General features: G+C 46.1%; 1 protein-coding gene across 1 annotated transcript; it reads right to left on the reverse strand.

The window, feature by feature from the left end:
- Positions 1-1,133: 1,133 nt before the first annotated feature.
- On the reverse strand, positions 1,134-1,752 carry LOC144233336 (ARF GTPase-activating protein GIT1-like). Its single transcript, XM_077766192.1, has 2 exons — positions 1,669-1,752; positions 1,134-1,515 (listed from the first exon to the last, which is right to left on the reverse strand). Exons 1-2 carry the CDS (start codon positions 1,687-1,689, stop codon positions 1,303-1,305), a joined length of 234 nt encoding a protein of 77 aa, XP_077622318.1. The 5' UTR covers positions 1,690-1,752; the 3' UTR covers positions 1,134-1,302.
- Between the last annotated feature and the right edge of the window lie 19,329 nt (positions 1,753-21,081).

Genomic DNA, 21,081 nt, shown 5'->3' on the forward strand with positions numbered 1-21,081 from the left:
ATTCCCTCACTCCACATCAACCCCTTCTTCGCCACTCTGGTCACAACGGTGTTCAATACTGCATTATCGGTTAGAGCAATACTGCGTACTAGCTGTCTCCAGGCCTTGCTTACCTTTGCATACTCCTAACAGTTGGGATGACGCCTGGCACATGCAGATGCTCACTTAACATCAGCAGAATCGGTGACTGTGTTGTAACTGGGTTTTCTCAGCCTGAGCGGTGATCTTCGTTTCCACCTTCCGCGTCCACCCATCTGTGCCCTTCATCTTGAAGCTCACACTCTTTCTCTTCCCTTTTGTGATCACAGTCATTCAAGATTCTCCTGGCAGCATAACTCTGAGGAGTTCAGGCCATCAAGGCCTCTGATCTCTATGAGCTTTTCGAGGGCAGTGGCCTTCCATTTTTGTCCTGGTGTCTCTGTCACAGCATCATGCCTGGCACTCGGTAAATAACTGTTGGGCCCACAGATGGAGAAGGACTAATTGACTGAACAAATACTTTTCTCAGAGCTTCTGGAAACTTTCCTGGCTATATCATGGTCCCAATTTCTTAGGGTTCTCTCTCACTTTCCTAATTTGTTCTTGCTGATCAGAACTAAATCCGAAAGATTTATTCCATCCCTCTCCCCCACCTGCCCGTTGCTTTATCAACCTTCTGGAAAGACGACCCTTGTGTCATCTCTCCACTTCCATATTCCCCACACAGACAGCACGTTGGGCTCAGCTTGGTATCTGTCAGACCAGGGCATGATATGGTGGCAAATGACCTCAAATAGTCACCCTTGAGTCTGGGTGACTCTGCAGGGCAGGCTCTTCCTTCCGTGTAATGTCTTAATGTTGCTACTCCACACCAGCAGGTGCTTCCACAGCCACTAACTACACTGGAAAGGAGAGAGGTACGGAGGTCAGCATGGCCAGTTTAATCTTTCCACCAAAAAGGGGTGCACACCCTACTGCTCACACTGCATTGGCCAAAGCAAGTCACATGACCACTAAATTTCTAGGGACGGGGAAGTACATCCCCCCCCAAGTCCCTAGAAGGCAAGAGACCAGATATTGGGAACCTGTGATGATCCCGCCCACAGCAGAGTTGGGGTCAACCCCCCCCCCCCCCCCCCCCCCCCCCCCCCGGGGGGCGGGGGGGGGGGGCGGGCACCAGGGTGCCTGGCTGCCAGGGGACAGTGGCAGCACTAAGGGCACTTGTGCCAGCGGCTCTGTGGGGGTGGGGATTAGTGTCTGGGGTGGCCCAGCTCCTGTGGCCAGTGAGGTCCCAGGGTGCAGGTGAGGGTGCAGGGAGAGTGGTCACTGCTTCTTTTCTCGGGTGGTGATGGTGACCAGCTGCTTGGCAGCCTTGGCGATGTCATAGGCGCACTGGATCACCTGCTGAGTCAGCAGCTGGAAGTCCACAGGGGCGCCAGGCTCCGGGGGCACGGTCTTCCGGCACTCACTCTGCAGCCGGTAGGCGCTGGCATTGAGCAGCCGCAGTGAGCTGCGCACAGGCTCCAGGGCTGGCCTCTGGAGGGAGGAGGGAGTTGGGCCTTGGACTTCAGACCATGAGCTATGAACAGGGCCCAGGGTGTCCTCCCTTGTCTCCACCCAGGTAGCGGTTACATTCCCTGCACCTGCCCCACCCTGAGAGCCTTCCACTCCTCTCTCTGGTCCCTGTACCTTTGGGAAGAGAGAGGCCATCTCTGTCACAGCCAAATGGATCTTCTCCGAGCAGGGTACAAAGCTGTGGGGGCCAGGGAGGGGAAACAGGAGGGTTTGCAGGGACAGGGGAACATTTGTCAACACCNCCCGCCCCGGCCAGCTGGGGCTGGGAGAGGTTCCATCTGTGGCTGAGGAGAGATGAGAAACAGAACAATGGTGATCACTCCACCCTAGATCTGAACTCGGTCACTCTAATTACCATACCAGTCACTTCCTGTGATTTCTACCAGGGTTTGCCAGGAGCCCTGAGTAACCACAGCTTCACAGTCAACACCAGGGGAAATGTTGTCAAACTTCTCTCAGGCCAGTGGTTTTCAACTCAGGTCTGTGGGATTGGGGCCTGGGACCTGAGGCTCGAGCTCCTTCCCCTGGGGCCTCTCCTCCAAACCTTGCCCCAGCTGAGGGGCTGCTGCCAGAAGACGGACTACAAGAAGGCAGTTAGCTGGGCTGGGTCACCTACCAAAGCTCTGCCCCTGCTACAGCCCTTCCCAACCTCTGCCTCCCCTCCCTCCACTCCCATGCCTATTACCCCTTTATCCATGGGTGCCTCTTCCTCTCTGGCTTTCTTGGCCAAACCCTGTAGCCCAAGTTCCTGAGGTGCAGCCTAGTGGCAGGGCCAGAGAGAGCAGGCTTGATCTTTGGTTTTAAAATAAGGAGGAGGGGAGGAGGAGGGGGAGGGTGCGGAGGAGAATAAGTAAATAAATAAAATCATTTCTAAGGATGATAAGGGGGCATGGTGGTGTTGAGGAGGACCTGATTCAGGGCTCCTGTGAAGTGATGGGATCAATGCAGAGACCTGAGGGATGGTAGGGGACCGGGGTGCCCAGGTAAGGAACATGGAAGGAAAGACCAGCCTTTACCAAGGAAAAGGGTCTTTTCTGCCTCTCACCCCAGGGATGTGAGGGTTGGGTGGCCAACACTGCCTTATTAAATTGATTTTCAATACTGCTCTTTTTTTGGTGCTTAGCCTGAGTTCACATACCTCTTACCTTGTTTAAATCTCTGGGTTCAGTGCACAGAGTTGCCAGGGACACTTCTTCAAAAGGCTGACAACCCTCTTTTTTCCATGCTGCTCCCTCTCTGTCTCCCTTCCACAGTTTGAACCTTTCTGCAGAATTTCCACTTGCTTCCCTGGACAGGCTGGGTGAGAGCTGCCTGAAGTCCTTGTCTCTGGGGCAGATAGGAAAGTATCTCAGCCAAATGCTGGCCTCAAGACGTGACCTTCTGGGGCCTTCTGGTCTTGTTCCCATCTCCTTGATCAATTCTGACACATCCCAAACCCACTCCCGGGCCATACCCTCAGTTCTAGCTTAGCTGCGTGCAGATGGGGTGTTTATTGTAAGAAGTGTGCTGTTTGTACTATCCCAGCCTGCAGAAGGGGGAGGGCAGCAATGAAGGCTTGAAACACCCTCTACTCAGAACAATTCCCAGTCTCACTGTGCTCCCAGGCCTGCCCTGGAGGGACAGAGAGGAAATAACCAGAGTGAGTCAGGGACAACTCAGAGGTAAAGACTGGGGTAATAGCAGAGCAGATATTTGGGAAGTGCCTGACATAATGGTCAGGACACTCAGGAGGCTGGGTCTTGTTCTCTAGGCCCCAGGCTCCCAGAAGAGGCACTGGTGCCCACCCAGGACATGGGGTTCTGGGCGCTGCTGGCCTGAAGAAACCTCATGAGGTTGCAATCATAAAGTGGGGCCTACTTGGGACAGAAGGTAGAATTGACATGTCCAGGTGGTGGCAGTATCCTTCAAGGTTCACTGTTTCCTTTTCTTTTCTTTCTTTCCTTTTTTTTTTTAAGAGTAAATCTTTCCTTTTTTCTCAACCCATGACCCTCAGCTTCACCTGTCTCAGTTTGGCTTTTTGAACCATTTCTTGTCACTGACATCAATCAGTGTTTTTCCAGGCTGGCCTCCCCACCACCTCCCCCACCTCCTCTCTCACTAGGGAGAGTCCACTAAGGACTCTACTTCCCCCTGTCACTCATTTCTGGATGTTGTCCTCTTCATATGGCTTTAGTATCACCCCCCTTCCCCTCTGCCCATGATGAGAGCCCAGCATCCTCCTTCTGACAAGACACATCATGAGCAAGCCATAGCTTACTTCTCCCTGGTCTCTAAAGCCTCTTCATTAATCTACCATTTCCTCATTCTTGAACCATAGCTATGGACAGAGATAAAGGCCATCCTGGCCTTCCAGTGGCTGAGTGCTAGGAGAGACCCAGACCACATACTTCCTAATTAGAGTCTCCCGGAAGCAGACCCTGAAACAAGGATTTGAGTCAAGTAGTTTATTTGAAAGGTGTTTCCAGGAAATACCAGTACTGGAGCAGAAACATGGAGCAGGGAATGGAGGATGGGCAATGAATGCCCTAGAAAGACATCTATCACTGTGGGCAACTAGAATTTAATTCTACTGGGGATTCTCTGGGGGCCAATGGAAGAGACCCACTCAGCTATTTTACCAAAGAGTGAGGGAGCTAGGTATTTATTGGTTGAGAACTATTTTCAGGGAGTGTTAATACCCCCATACTTCTAGCCTGCTACACAGAGTACAAAGCTACTGGTAACCAGATAAACCCTATAGGTAAATAAGTGTGAGTGCTGTTGGTTTGCAGTTGAGCCAGAAAGCATCAAAATGGAAAGGACAAGAAGATATGGGAACCAACAGCATCAACAGCATAATACAATGTATTATTAAGTTTGTTGAAAGGAATCAGAGGTAAGGGATGGCTCTTATAGGAGTTAAACTGAAGTAGATTTTGAGGTTTGGGTAAGGTTTAAAAACCAGAAACAAGGGAAGGCATTCAAGGAAAGGGGAACAGCAAGCGTAAGTTTGTGGAAAGGAAGCCACAGGAATGGCAGAATCTTAGAAGAGTCATGAGCTAAGAAAATTTGTTAGGTGATGTGCAAACTGTGGAAATTATGGGAAGTCCAGAGAATACATGAGTGGAAATTGATGTGGTGCTGTCTACTATAGGACCAAGGTAGGGTTTAGGAGAAAGATGATGAGTAGAGGTTTGGCTATGTTGACTTTATGTTCTCTATGAGTCAACCAATTGGAGATGTCTGGTTGGTGATTGCACATATGGGCCTGAGCTGGGGTGAGGAGCCTGAGCTAGAATTGGAAATTCAAGAATCGCCTGCTTACAGATGGAGGTCAAAGACATGGGATTGGGAAGACCATCATAAAAAGAAGGGAGTAAAAGAAAGGTCAAAGAGAATATGAGGAAATGTAGGAAAATACATACACTTTGGAAATGGAAAAAAGGAAGAGATGTAAAGCAGAGAAACACATGAAGAATCAGAAAACTTAAGAAGCTAAAGGAGGAAGTACTTTAACAAGGAGTTGAGGAGTAATAAAATATTCTGCCAAAGACAAGGTGGACAAGGGCAAGAGATGCAGCATTGGAGACCAAAGCAGAAGTGTACTTGGGGTACAGTGGGAGGGGAAGCCTAATAGGAAAGAGTCCTGAATGGGGTCATGGTCCACCAGTCTTCCAAAAACCTGTGTTTTGTGATTAAGTTGAGAATTAGGGTATTAACTGAAGAGAAGCACAGGTAATGGAAGGCATTTTTTTAAATATGGAAGGAGGTAGCATTTTAATATATATTAAATAGTATAATAAATGTTTTAGCATTTATTATAATATTAATATAAATACTATACTAATACATAATAATAAAGTTTATATATATAATGAGAGAAAGAATGGACTGTGGCATCTATTAAATTCAGGATTATGGCCTGTCTATGAAACTTACTAGCTGTGTGACTTTGAAAAAATTTTGAAATTTTGAAAAAATTTTGAAAAAACCTTAACTTCTCAGAGCCTTTGCTTTCTGATACATAAAAAAGAGGATAATACTCATCTTTAAGGTTGCTCTGGGAATTAAATGAGATAATGGTTATACAGTGTTCAGCAGAAAGCCTAAATTATCTTCAAAAACACTATTTCTCTTTGTTTATTTTTTTTTTTCTCTTTGTTTATTTTTCCACTATGTGAAAGAGGTTGGTTGGGTTGCCACCAAGATAAGAGGTCATATTGTGGACGGTTTCATATACATAGAGGTTTCTAAACTCAGATATTAAGAAGCTTGGGTTTTAATGCTTATCTGGAAACAAGAGAGCAAACATAGCCCCTGAAAGTTAGGAAGTTGGAATTTATCATCCTTCATAATGCCAGGATCTTGGGATATATCCTTAGTGCAAACATAGAATAGAATAATATTCAACTACCTGCTTTCTCTGTCTATGATCTAGATGTGGAAAAAAATTAACATCTGGGAATGTTTAACTATTCAACTTCTCTCATGCAAGTTTGGGCTTCATGTTTGCATTCTTTGTAGGACCTTCATGAAAAGAAGTTCCATCCCAGGCATATCCCTAGGATGTCTGGCAGAAGCAAACACAAAATTTTTAAAGAACAAATACTCAACCCCGATTTCACTAGATGCCTATACAGAAATCTTCTGAAGATAAAACTCAAGAAGAAAAAAATTTTGTCATGAGCAAGAGTTAGTAAGCAAAATAAGTAGTTGGATCATACTCTTAAGAATTCATATAATAGAACTATCAGATAGATAGTGTGAAATAAACTGTTTAATTATCACAGAAAAAAATAAATACATGAGAAAATAACAAAATGCTCCCTAAAAGAGATCAGATGAGTTTGAAAAAGAACTAAGCAGAACTTCTAGAAATGAAAATATAATCATCAAAATTAAAAACTGAGTGGATGGCATATTAAACAGCTGAAGAGAGCATCTGTAAACTGGAAGATATTTCTGAATTGCAGTACCCAAAAATTGCAGGACATAAAGAAACACAGATGGGAAATATAGATGAGGGATTAATAAATATGGGAGATGGAGTAAGAAAATATAGCCTGTTTCTAATCAAAGTTTCTGAATGGGAGAACACATTCAGAAAAGGATGATGAAGATGATGGCTAAGAACTTTCCAAGTTCTTGCTGAAACTTATAACTCATATTCAAGAAATAACCACTTCAAACAGGAGATATAAAAATAAATCCATACCTAGACCTATCACAGTGAAATTGCAGAACCCAAAAGATAATGAGGAGATATTAAAAGTAGCCAGAGAAAAAAGACAGATTACTCACAAAAGATCAACATCTAAATCATCAGCAGACTTTCATCAGGAACAGCAGAAGTCATTTGACAAGTGGAGCAGCTTCAAAGTAATAAACCATACAATTCATTCAATGTCAACTACAATTCCACACCCAGCCACCATATAATTCAAAATGAAAATGAAATAATATTTTCATAAATGCAGAGGGAGTATACTATAGAAGAATACATTTCAGGAGGAAAGAAATTGTACCTAGAGATTAGCAATGGGATGGAAAAAACTATAATGAGTGAAGAAACTGATCAACATGTAGGTAAATCTAAGCAAGTATCAAATCTATAAAACAATAATTATTGTGATGATTAACTTTGGGGCATTACATAAGTGGGAATGAAATTTTGGAAAATAACATGTTAGTAAGAGTTAGGTAGTGTTTGGTCTTTGCGCTGTGTAGAAAAGAGTTGGGGCACCTGGGTGGCTCAGTTAAGCATCCTTAACTCTTGATTTTGGCTCAGGTCATGATCACCTGGTTCATGAGTCTGAGTCCCACATTGGGCTCTGTGCTGACAGTGCAGAGCCTGCTAGGGATTCTCTCTTGTCCCTTCCGTGCTCACCCTCTCTCTCTCTCTCAAAATAACTAAATAAACTTAAAAAGGAAAAGAAAAGAGTATATAGGTTGAGTAACTTTAGACATTGTCACATAGTAATATAAAGAAAATATAAGTCCTGTAAAACAGAAATAAATATGTATTTTCCAAATTAGATAGATAAATGTGTATCTACCAAATTTGGGGCTCCCAACCTTTAGGCTTCTCTCATGGAGGAAAGTAAACAGTTTTTTTTATTTAAGGCATTTGAGTTGGATTTCTAGTAAGGACCGCCAAATCTAACATTAACAGAATAATTATTCAATAATATTTCTTCACCAGTATGCCATAAGATACAATTTGGAAGGAACAATTTCTATTTGTCCCCTCCTATACTTCAGAACTTGATGCAGTGCTTGTACAAATTGGATTCATGTAAAGAAGAACAGGAAGTTGGAAGAAAAGGAAAAGGAAGCTAGGGAGGGGGAGAGGAAGACTTATCTGGATCACCATCAGCAAAGAATGTTTATTAATGAATCAGTGTCAGCCCGAAGAAGAATTTTAGTGTTCAAAATTCTGTCTTCCTCAATGTTTTATTTGGATTAATAATGACTGGATACTAATTTGACAGATGCTATAACTACTAACAGGATTAACTAATGCACTAGGCGGTAGAATCTGGATCAAAATTCTTGACTGACTGTGCTGGGAAGAACCAAGTCCCCCTAATGAAAAAATGTCAGGTTCTATTCCCTGTAACCCATGAATATATCACCTTACACGGCAAAAGAGACTTTGCAGGTATCATTACATTAAACACCTAGAGAAGGGAAGACTGCTCCAATTATCTGGGTGGGCCAGATGTAATCACAAGAATCCTTTGAAGAGTCAGAGAAGGGGATGTGATGACAGAAGTAGAGTCAGAGAAAGGTTTGAAGATGCTATGTTGCTGGCTTTAAAGGTGGGGGAAGGGATCGTGAGCCAAAAATGTAGGAAACCTCTAGAAGCTGGAAAAGACACCGAACATTATTTCCTCCTAGAGCCTCCAGTGTAATGCAGCACTCCTTCACTTTGAAATTAGTCCAGTGAAACCCTTCTTAGAATTTCTGATCCCCAGAATTATAAGATAATAAATTGTTCTAAGCCACCAACATTGTGATAATTTGTTATAGCAGCAATAGAAAACTAATAAATTCGCTGAAATTATAAGATAGTTTAACAAAATATTTAAAAATATAGATTTAATACAAAATTTTATATTGAGGTCAAAGAAAACAACCAAATTCAGATTGCCAGGGTATAGAAGACTACTTTATAATGTGTAAAGGGCTAGGGCACCTCTGTGGGTCAGTTGGTTGAGGGTCCAACTCTTGATTTCAGCTCCGGTCATGATTTCATGAGTTCATGAGTTTAAGCCCCGAGTCAGGCTCCATGCTGACAGTGTGGAGCCTGTTTAGGATTTTCACTGTCTCCCTCTCTCTCTGTCCCTTCCTCACTCTTTCTCTCTCAAAATAAATAATAAACTTAACAAATAATAATTACAATGTGTAAAGGATGTACAAACTTTAACTGACTGCAAACTCAGCAGGAAACAAATGAAAAAACACACAAAAAGTGTGCAGCTTGGAATGAAGACACGTAAGTGCCATGTCATCACCGAGAATGGTCCTGCCAGCTTCACGTCATTGTTGGTGAACAGTGATCAGTGGTGGGTTCATCACTTTAAAAAGAATGATGACAAACAGAAAGAACTTCTGGATGGGGAGGGATCTAGAAAGCATTTTTAACAGAAAAAAAAAAACTGGGTCTGAAAATTTTATCAAAATAAGAGAAAATCTAAAGTATATAATTTTCTTAAAGGATGATATTTATTCTCTGTGGTCCCTGAGGGTAGGATTCAAACCACAGAGCTCAAAGGGGATCTTTTCTAATTCCACACAAAAAAGAAATCTTTCACCCTCTGAGTGATGCTGAGACAGGATAGATTTCCTTGAGAGTATTCTGTGATTCCTGCTCCTAGATGTATCTGAACATAGCCTGGACATGTGTTTAAGGTAGCTTCCAGCCCTCAAAGATTGTGCTCCTGGAATGGTAAGTGAGTTACGTAGGGGCCATGGAAAGAAGAAAGAGGACTCTACTTTCTCGCCCAGCCCTTTCACCTCTATCCAAGCGCCAACTGCAGAAAGAAACTGCAGAAACAAACTTGGATAACTAGAATTTTGCCTCCATCTTGGAAAACCCAAAATCTTACTGATAAAGAAGAAGACTCTGAGTCCTTTCCAGGCAATGCATCCTCACTGCCCCCATCAAAGTTCCCCTCACCGAATAACAACACAACTAAATAAAATCTTCAATTATATCAATAGTATTTCTTACAATCAGTGAAGCTTTTGCAATGAGAAAATATAGTATTTTCTAGGCTCTTGTGCTAGTTCTCAGAAAAAAAATGAAGCACCAAAATGATCAGTTTATTCACCATACAGCCTACCTCTTCCTGGTCATTTAGAAGGAAGGTTCCCATGTCCCCATCCCTTGAGGACTCTGCATCCATTCCCTAGGCAACCCCAGGACTGTGGGGCAAGACTGGGGTAAAACTCCTTTCCCAAGTGACCTTAAGGATGGCTCAATGCTTTGCCTTCCTCTTGCCAAGTCTCAGCTTTGACATCTGCATAAAGAGGGATCAGATTAGGGGCACAGATTGATGAAAGGGTGGATAGCTCAAGCAGGATTAGGATCTATTTCAGGTTCCAGGGAGCAGAGGGGTTCCAGGAGGGGGTGGGGGGTAGAGCAGAAAACATATCCTTCCTGGAATAGACTTAGAGCCACAGATTAGTAGTTTCAGTCCTACACATGGCATCCCCCACTATTGCCAACTTTAAGGGAATTTCCATCTCCCTTTTGCCCCTCGGTTCACCCTCCACCCCTGCCCAGTCCCCAGGATGGGTGGGAAGGGAACTATGGAAATTCCCTTTTCAGGAACATGGGGGTGACCTAGAGAGCAGGGGCTGGTAGAAACAAAGGGAATATTAAAAACTGAGAAAGACCCCTTGGCTTCTGGCTCCCAACTTTCATCCTTAGCCAGGGAATCATCTAAAAAGAGAAGGGACTCACCAGACTCATCTGCAGGTGCTGAATTTTCCCAAGGCCTCCAGCCCACCCTCCTCCAGTCCCCCAGCCAGCCCATCCCACTGGGGAGTCAGAAGGCCCAGCCGACAGCTGGGTTGTGCAATCAGCAGCCCAGATGTGGCTGGGACTCTGGCTTGCAGCAGCTGCCTCTGTCATCACCCAGGGCCTATGGCCTTCATTTCACCCTCGAGCTGTATTCTAGCAACATTCCTGTCCCCATCCCAGACAGGCCGCACCCCAGCCACCACCCTCCTCCAGCAGAGAAGACTTGGCGGCCGAGAATCACAAGCCCAGCTCAGCCATACTGTGCTGTGCTACCAGTGGGAGGCCTTACCTTCCCTGGGCCTCAATAGATATGTGCTGGTTTAAGCCCTAAGTTCCCTACTGAATTTCTTCCTCATTCCTGAAGACTTGGACTTAGTGATGCATTTATTGGCTCCCTGCAGGAACTGAATAAAATATAAAATCGCTTTTATTGCCCTTGGGTATTCTAACCAGGGCAAGGTCACATCCCATTCTGCAGCTACCATGACCACTGTTCTCATGAAACTTTGAGTGTGGTCAAGCATCAGGCAACGCCATCGATGCTGGGCTCCAAAACTGGCAGCCAATCAGACTTAAAACAATTCCAGCCTACTTTTTGTTTCACCCAGGACTGCCTGGCCCAGAGAAGATGCACTGTAGTTATTTGCTAAATGGAAAGGTGAAATAAAGATTCACAGGGAGAACTGCCTGTGGTTGCACAGCAAACCAGTGACAGACGCAGGGTTAAAGCCCAGGTGTTAGGCCTTGTAATCAGAATCTTTCCCCCATACCATACTCTCTGCCTTCATAATTGTGGTGGCAGAAATAGTGGTAGTGATTAAGGTAGTGGGGGTGACAATGGTGGTGGCATTGTCACCCCCATTGATGATGATGCGATTCAGGTGGTGAGAGTGGTGAGGATGGCAGTCGAGATGACGATGTGGGGCTGATGACGATGAGGACGGCTAAGGTGGTTACGGTAGTGATGCCGGCGGAAATGGTGGTGGTGATGGTAATGATGCCTTGAGGTGATCAGGAAGGCAGATCCCCCTTCTCTCAAGGAATTCTCTTTAGGAATGCATGGCTTATTCCAATCATTTTGGCTCTACTCCGTAACCTTGGAATGATTCAGTATCTGAGACCTGACCCTAATATATCTTCAGCAGCAGAAATCAAAATGAAAATGCACTGCTCAACTCCTGTTTTGATAAGCATATGAAAAGACGGCTCTAGCCTTTGCCCTGCTGGATCTACCACGTTGTGCAAAGGCCGTGCTTCCCAGGGGCTGCTGCAGCCAATGATGGAGCCCAGCAGAGGCACTAATGCTGGCCCATTCCTGGAGATGCAGGACTTTTTGTCCAGCTAACCGTACCGAGGGACTCCCCACCAGACCCCTTGTTCTGACTGAGACTTTGCGGTCTCAGACTCCTCCTCCCCAGTGTCCCTACCTTCCTTCCATCCTTCACAGGGGGCAGATCTGCGCTGCCACGTGAAGGCTCATCTCACCTTCTCTAGTCCCTTTCCTTTATTGGTCACAGGCATCTCCCCCAATAAATCTCTTTCGTGCCCACTCCTGTCTTCTGAGCTTCACAGAAGACCCAAACTCATAAACCTGAATGATCAAACTGGGTAATACCACTGTGATACAAATAAAAATAACAGATAAAGTATTTTAAAAATGAGATTAGTTTTCTTCTCTAACTTATAAACTGTCTCTGGGGATGATTGCAGGCTGGAATGTATTGTATGCTTTGAGCCAAGAATTGAAGTTCCCCTTTGGAAGATTAAATCCTTGCTAGGGACTTGAAATGGAGCAGAGAGATGGGAGGAAGGCAGAGGCAGGGGGGAAGCCCAGGACAAAGATCTTGAGACAAGACGAGCTTGCTATGTTCCTGGGATGGAGAGTTACCCTCAGTGAGCGGAGTCGAGGAGAAGAGAAGCTAAAGCTGAACAGGAGAAGGGGAAGAGGTGGGGACCGGGAAGCCAAGAAGAGGACCTGAGATTTGATGAGACAAGAAAAGAGGTGACACAGAAGACTCTCAATGGGGTGGGAAGTGGCATCGTAGAGTGGAGGGGAAGAGGCCACCTGAGACTGTGGGCTCATCCAACCAAGCATCGATCGAAAGCAGAGACTGAAGTGGTAGGTGTAGGGGCTCCTGGGTGGCTCAGTTGGTTAAGCGTCCGACTTCAGCTCAGGTCATGATCTCGCGGTTCGTGGGTTCGAGCCCCGCGTCGGGCTCTGTGCTGACAGCCAGCTCAGAGTCAGCTTCAGATTCTGGGTCTCCCTCTCTCTCTGACCCTCCCCTGCTCACGCTGTCTCTTTCTCCCAGAAATAAATCAAAATCAAAAACAAAAACAAAACATTGAAGTGGTAGGTGGAGCATCAGTGCAAAAGACACATTGCGACAGAACAAATCTGTCTTGTCTCACTGGATTGGAGGCAGTGAGGAGTTCAAGGGGCCTCCAGTCTGGGGAGCAGAGATAGGTACCTTCGACTGGAACAAGATGTTTGAACAGAGCGAAGGTTATGAGTTGGTTTTGGTCCTGTGTTTTTCAGTCGTCATGTCTACCAGGGACTTGACAACGTGGGTCTGGAAGGCAAAGAAGCAAATGAATTTTCCTCCAAGGATGACGGAGGGTGTGCTACAGAGGCTGCAACAGAGCAAGTGGCTCTCAGGAAGCAGCCGTGGTGGTGGCAAGGATGCAGCTGAGTCAGCGACAGAGAGGGAGAGTGAGCAGGGACGCAGGAGGATACGAAGGGCGAGTGCCCTATAACCTGGGGAGTCCTGAAAGCTGGATCAGATACCCCACGTCCCTCCTTAGCCTCCCAGCCTGGCGGCTGCCCATGCTGGCCCCGAAGGGAAGTGGGCATGGGCGTCTGGGGCTTTCTCACAAGCGCAGAGGGGTATGCCAGAACAGACCGGTGACATTCTGGTGGAGTCCGGAACTGCGGGGCCTGCCCCGGGGGTGGCCTCCCACAGGCTGCTCCTGTGGTCCAGTGGACACGTCGCTCTCCTGGGGTCAGCGCCGGGGCAGCAGCAGCCTCCTGTGCGGTGGTGGTGCTGGCATCTGCTTCGCTGGAACAGGGACTAGGGAAACAGATGACCTCAGGCTGAAAACTCTCAGAATCATTGCTCAGAAGAGGGCGGAAAAGACGAGGCTAAAAATACATACAGACCCAAATTCTCTACCTCTCCGGAAAAAATTCCAGGCAGAGTGTCCTACAAATGTGTCTGACGCAGGCCCCTTCCACCGACCGTTCCCACACCAGCCTTTCTCGTCACGCTCTTCTCTGGCTTGCGCACCTGCCCTCCACCCAGGCCTGGCTCCTGTCCATCCCTGATGCAGGCTCACGCTTCTGCCTGCCTCCTCCCCTCCACCTGGGGCACCACTCTCCTCTGCCCACCCTTGGAAGAGAGTTACCCCCAAATTGTCTGGGACTCATCTCAAAGATCCCCTGGAACCTTCTCCAAGGAGCCTCCCAGACCACTTCCCACGTCCTAGTTCCTGGACCAAGAACCTGAACCATACAACTCACTATTGGATGGTCTGCCTTTCCCTCCATTCTGAAGACTAGACTGACCTCTTTATAGCCATAATAAAATCTTCCTAATAGAGGCAGGGAGAGAAGGACTTCTGTGTCTTTTCCTTCTATATCCAAAAGCACCCAGTCTAAAATTAAGTACATAATGGGTGCTTAATAAGTGTTTGTAATCAATCAAATAAATAGAAAGGCTTTGTCCATTTGAATGACAGGCTAGGGAGGAAACTTGGAGAGTATATGCAATAGGAGAGGGATGGGAGCTTTATCCCACTGTGTCTGTGTGTGTCTGTGTGTGTACACGTGCACACATGGGCATGCACCTGCCCTTGTGTATGATTTGCATGGGTGACTCTACTAAACTAAAAAGAAAGAGCTAGAATGTTTGAGATTGCTGAGTAACTTCTGGGGTTCTCAGAACAGCTCTGGACATCCTGAAGAGCCAGTGCCCCTATGTTTTATGCTGAACAGCCTGGTTCCGGCCCTGAGCCCTCTCACTTTGGCTAGACACCCAGGAGCTCTGCTGGCAAGACTCAAGAGCAGAGGCTTCAGGTCATTTGCTGCTATGGTGACTCTGCTTTCTGTTCTTCAGTGCTGGGGGTGAGGATACGTGGAGTCGAGACTGTGTCTAATGGCTCGCCCATGTTTTACAGCTGCCTTTCTCCTAGTACCCTCTCCTTACCATTGCCTCTGTCCCTGCCTCCTCCTAATCTAGGTATCTTTGAACCACAGGAGCCCTGAGCCTAGCATAAAATCTGTAAGTACCCCAAAGATGCAGGTGGATGGAAGAGAAGAAGGGAGAGGATGAAAATTCGTTTTCAGGTCTAAAACTTCTGGCAAAAGGATAGTAAAGTTAAAAAATAATAATAAGGAATAAAATATGTCTACTTTCTGTAGCACAACTTGTTATAACCGCAGAACACAATCCGCAAAGTGCCTCAAAAGGACATCGACTGATCGCAGTGTGACTCTAGATTACAGTCAAAACCGTGAGCATTATGATATGCCTGGGAAGACCCAAGATTCAGACCCCCACAGTTCAGCCTGACACACAGAGGGGGGATGCCCACCCCAGCTTCTCTCTAACCTAGAGAATGTCAGGGGGAACAATCTGGGACTTCGATCTCATCTCCCTTTTATCTGCCCCTTTCTCGAAGAGCTGGTCAGAGCTGGCCACTCCCCCTGGCCAGGTTTCACAAGGGGTAGACTTACTCAGGTACCACTTTCTTCTCTCCTTCACGTCCTGGGACTCTGCTTTCCTAGGCAGGCCTGGCCAGCCTCCTGCCTATTCTCACTTCCTATGCTATAACCTGGCTTCCGGGAGCAAAGGCAGTCATGTCTTTCACAGCTTGCCTGTGGCTGGGCACACAAGGTGTTCCCAGCCTATAGAGGGCCAAGGGAGTGGACGCTAAGTCTGCCACACAGGGCCGACACACAGAGACACAGGGACTTGGGAACGGGAAGTTCCCACTGGACTTCCAGGCCGAGCCTCCTTCCCAGCCTAGCATATCAGAGCAGCCCCGCCTGAGAAGACGCTGGACACTTGTGCAGTGATTAGGAAGCCACTACTTTATTTCCCGTTTGGACCTTATCCTTATGTTGAAGACTCCCTTGGCAGGAAGGAAGGGGGGTGAACAGTAGAATCCAGGCTCCAAACCTCCCTAGAACCCCTAGCTAGGAGCCAGCACAAGAGCAACTCAGCAAAGATGCTAAAGATGCCATTCTCAAGGTCACACTTTCCCCATATTCTGGCCGCCGCACAAAGTTCTGCCCAGAGGTAGTGTGATAATGTGAAGAAAACAAGCTGGGAGAGAGGAGACTTGAGATTTCATCCTGGCTCTGCCCACCGCCCCCCCCGGAGGGGGTGGTCCTTCCTTCTCCATGGCCTTGGTCTTCTCGCAGGAGGAACAAGAAGATGGGTCTAGGAAACCCCAGAAGCACTCACAGCCTCTCATGGGAAGCATCTTCAGGGGCGGAATTTGGTTTGATGCCTGTAGCCTGGTGTGCAGGAACTTAATGGCAGAGTGCTGAGGTTAGGAGAGAAAACTCACATGTGGGAACCAACTAGAGATAAATGCTAGGCAGTTTGATTGAATGCCTGGGTGAGTGGATCAGACCGGCAGTGCCTGGCTTGCGGGCTGGAACTCTTGCAAAGGAGCTGTACATCCATATGCCCTACAAGCATCGACCGAAGGCTGAATAAATAATACAACTTGCACGTGTATGTGTGACTATTTTTCAAATCATCAATGCTGCTGTCACGAATGAAACACAGATTCACTAGAAAGCGGCTCTGCACGCAGACCGCCAATTACTATTCCTCTTCTCAAACAGCAGACCTTATAAAGATGACTGCTATTTACAGTGAAATAAAATCATCTCCGGGCTCGCCTTGAAAATACTCAAAGGGGAAAGGTGGGGGTGGGGGAAGGGACAAAACCAGGAGTGAATGTTAATAATTACTGAAGCTGGATGAAGAGTACATGGGGGGGGGGGGGGGTGACTATTCCACTGCTGTCTCCACTTTTGTATGTTTGAAATTTTCCATAATAATTCGTTTTTTGAGAAAAGTGCAAATGCTCTTATGTGGTCATTCATAGAATCTTTTGACATTAAAGAAGGGGTTCTTTGTGGACAGCTGTTACATTGTTAAGGTGGAAAAAGCAGTTATGAAACCATATGTAACTATGACTTCTTTTTCTTTAAAAAAGTGTGAGTGTGTTGGGGGGGGGGAGTTTAAAGCCTTCCTTTCAGACCCTCATGAAGATGTGATCTTTTTTGGTTATATCTTTTTGGTTATCTCTAGGCAAAAGGAACCGGAGTGGTTTCTATTTTTTTCATTTTTTTTAAATTTTTTTATTTGTGTTTCCAATGAACCTACTCTCCTTTTGTTATCGGCCCCAAACTCCATAGAAAGTACTCTAAGATTCGAACCGGCTGGGAGGCACCCGTTTGGATGCTCCCGTGAGGGAGGAGCCAGGTTTCAGGGGCACGGGCCTCGGGAGGCGGTCAGGGCGGACCGCCTCGCCCCGGGTCCTAAGGATGGGCAGCATTTAGAAATCCTGAGGCGGGTGGGAGGGCGTTCCAGGCGACACAAAAATAAGTACATCCTGTCTTGAAACAGCGGCCTTCCCAGAGCAGGGGTGAACCCAGAGGCCAGGGGCCTGCGGGGGGCATGGAGCGGGGATGGAGGGGCTGGGTGCGGCATGGCCTTGAAGGGCCATGGGGTTCTGGGAAAAGAGGAGCCTGAATGTCTAGCTAAAAATTGTCCTGGGTATGTGTGTGAGTGTGCACGCGCGTATTAACTGTGGCATTCGGAACAAGGCATAATTGGAAAAACATGACCGATGCTGAGCCACACGCATTTGGGGACATGTGGCTCCGGTTCTGGGATTATTTGTCATTCCTCATTTCAGGAAAGCAGGAAGACAAAAGATGAAGCGTCGAACACAACGAAGACTCAGATGTCACGGAGGAGTCAACGTGGGGACAGGACAGCAGTCTACCAGCAGGCAGCTCTTGGGGCTGCTACCCACCCCAGGGCTGTCCGTGTGCGCAGCGCCAGCTGCCAGTCAGGCCCCCGGGCCCTCGGCGATCCAAGCTTTCGCACGCTGGGAGAGGGAACGCTGGCACCTTCCCAAGGGTTTGCCGGAAGGGAGCTGGAGGGGCAGCGGGATGGAGAGAAAGAGGCTGCATTTCAGGCAAACTGGAGACAATCCGGGAAACTCCCAGAAACCCCAGCACAAACTGCGGAGAGAGCCCGGGCGATCCACAGAGGCCTACATGACCTCACGCAGGCGCAGAGGCCACTGGCTTCCAAAAGCAGGCATCTCTGCACCTCTGTCCTTACTGGCAATGCCGCGGCGGCGTAGGGGTGAGTGCAGGGGCTCAGGTCAGACCTCTTAGAGCACCTGGAGAGGGCAGAAGAAGACCTTAGAGAATCGAGGGACTAGGCTGGGCAGGTGGACTCGTCCTGGGCTGGCCTGCAAGAACCCCACCATTCACACACACCCTTGAGCAAGGTGATGAAGAACAGGCTTGCTAACTGCTTCTCTGAGGTAACCTTCGCTCACTCAGACCTGAGAAACCGGATGGATAGAACTCTGGTGTTTTAGGACTGGATGCAACACTACCCAACCTTACTCGGACCTTGGTGACAACAATGAACAGGGTGCCTGGCTCTGAGTAGGGGCTCAATGACCATCAGGTCCATTTACTTTTCCCATCCCAACCCGGCACCTCAGGAGGCTGGGGTGGCCCCCTTCACCAGGAATGCAATAACTTCCTCCTTGCTCTTACAGCCAAGCCCCTTTCTCCCTTCACTCCACCAAAATAAGGTTGGACTTTTTCAAAATGTTTACTAGGAAACTAAGAAACAAACAAAGCAAAACTGAAGGCAAATGACAGAGGTTGAGGAACTATTACAGAATTCCAGAATTCAGCAACCATCTTAGGTCAAAGAATCCAACCCAAACCCCCCAAGTTCTTTTTTTCCTGGAGAAGCGCTGTTTATTTCTTATTCCATTACTCAAATCCTCATTCTCATTCTATATTTTGCTAATATTTTGGAATACATGCCATGTGCCAAGCACTTTCTGATGTGATCATGTATCATTTTATCCATGGCAATCGCTCCTCTGTGGCAGGGGTGGGAGCTGAAACAGGCGGTCTGTTTGTGTGCTGATCACTCTCTACTTTGCCTCTCGTTGGTCACATGTTCACACCCTGACTTGTAACACAAAGCATCTAACATGAGGGAGCCCAGCCAGGGGGTGCATGTGAACCAGGAGCCCATTTCTGGCCAGGGCTCCTCACACAGACCATGAAAGTTTGCAACCTCTCAAGAAGACAAATGAATGGGACCCCATGCATTTCCTTAACTTTGTTTCCTTATGGACTCCGGGTACACAAAGTTATAGTGAGACCAATTCTGGTTCATGGCACAATAGCATCATGGTTCCTACGTGGCCTTCCTTTATTTGTTATTTACATCTTTGCTAATTTGTAAGAAACCAAACATCCATACACCACCCCCCAACATTACAGATAACTTACAACTACCTATATTCCTTTCCCATCCTGTCTCCTGACCCCGTTTTCTCAAAGTAACTCTGCTGAATGTTTACCATTCCCTTACCTATTTTTTAAAATGTAGTTTTCTCAGATGTATATGTATGTTTAAATATTTTCAGTGTTTTCAAACTTGGGAAGGGGGGAAATTGGCTGAACACTAGCAATTTTCTGAGATTTTTTTTTCACTCAAGATTATGCTACTGATTCTTCCATGTTGTGTAGTCCTTTCTTTGTTTGCCTTTGATTCTGTCAATAAAAATAAATTAATTTGCCAAGATATTTTATTACCTTTGCTTCTAATATATCTTGCAGCATTGCTTGAATTAGTTCTTCAAAAAGTCTTTAATGTGGGTCTTTTGTGGCTGGTGACTTGAGGCCTTGTATCATAAAGAATATTTTTATTATGAATTCACATGGCAATTAAGTTAGAAATAAAAGTCTTTGTTCCAAGTTGTTCCTTCAAGATTGAAACATATTCTTCTATTGTCTTTTTGTATCTGGTGTTTCTGTTCAGAAGTCTAATGTTGATATGACTCTTATTCCTTTGTAATTGTTCGATCTTTCTCTACAAAGACTTTTAAAATGTTCTTTTTGTCTGTTATATTCTTAAAGTTTGCTACTGTGTATCTAGGGGTGGGGGTTTTCTTCTCTCTCTTTGCACTTTATCAATCCTTTTCATCCGAAATTATTTTTAATCCAGGGAAATATATCTATTATTCATCAAATATATTCTTCTTCCTACATATCTTTAACTTCTGCTGGGGCTCCTATTATCTTGATGTTAGCACTTGTACTACCATCCTCTGTATTCCCTAACTTTTCTTATAGATTTTCTATTTCTTTATCTTTTCCCACTGGCTTCTGGGAGACTTCCTCAATCTGATCTTCCAATTCACTAAGTTGTTCTTCAGCTGTATTCATTCTACTATTTAATCTATCATATTCTTCATCTCAACTATTATGTTTCTCTTATCTAATGTTTCCAGTTGCTACCCTTTAACATTTTTCTGTTTTTGTTTCATAGTACCTATTTTGTGCTTTATTTCCTTAAATGTATTTAGTTTTAAGTTTTTTATCTATTTTTCTAAAATTTCTGCTTCAGAGCAAATGTGTTATCCAATGGTGGTCTTCCTAGTGAGGGGGTAGCACTCCCTCAGGAGTTTAGTTATTTTGACACATATGCTGCTGGGGCCTCAGCTACTCTCTGAGAATAGGGTGAAAGGTAAAGGCCACACCCTAGACATAAGGCAGAGAGCCCCAGCCACCTGTTTGTCACCATACTACAAAGCAATTCCTCAGATCAGAAGGAGATGGTCTCTCCAGAGGTCATCCTCCAGCCTGGGGTGGGAGAGGGAAGACTGGAATGCAGACCTGAGTCAGTCCCAACATGTTTTCCCCAACTTTCCCCTGCAGACCCCTGCAGGGTCTATGCACCTCCCTGACACTATCCCAATGGACACTTGCCCACATTCCTGGGCCATTACCTCCAAAGTCAGTAATAAGAGACACACATTGTTTGTCCAAATGTGATATAGGGGAAAGGCAAAGACTTTAAATCTTTGTCATCATCAGCCACCCTCCATCTTGGCCTTTGTCACACCCCGCACACCAGTTCAAAGCAGCCTTCAGTCTCCTAGATAATTCTAGTTTTGGGAGTTTTTTGGTGGTGGTGGTGGTGGTGGTGGTGGTGGTGGTGTGTGTGTGTGTGTGTGTGTGTGTGTGTGTGTAGTGTTGGTGATGGTTAGGGTTTTATTGACTAGATTCTGTATTTCTTCCTATAGATTTTCTGGGGCTGATTCTTGGAGAAGGAGCCATAGTGTCCATGAATATTTGCATCTTGGTAGGAACCAGAAACACTAATTTTTGACTATATTTTGTGTAGACTCTCATCATTTTCTACTTGTACATCCCTGAAAAGCAGATT

Source organism: Crocuta crocuta, unplaced genomic scaffold, assembly GCF_008692635.1.
Source record: "Crocuta crocuta isolate KB4526 unplaced genomic scaffold, BGI_CrCroc_1.0 scaffold113, whole genome shotgun sequence".
Taxonomy (NCBI): Eukaryota; Metazoa; Chordata; class Mammalia; order Carnivora; family Hyaenidae; genus Crocuta; species Crocuta crocuta.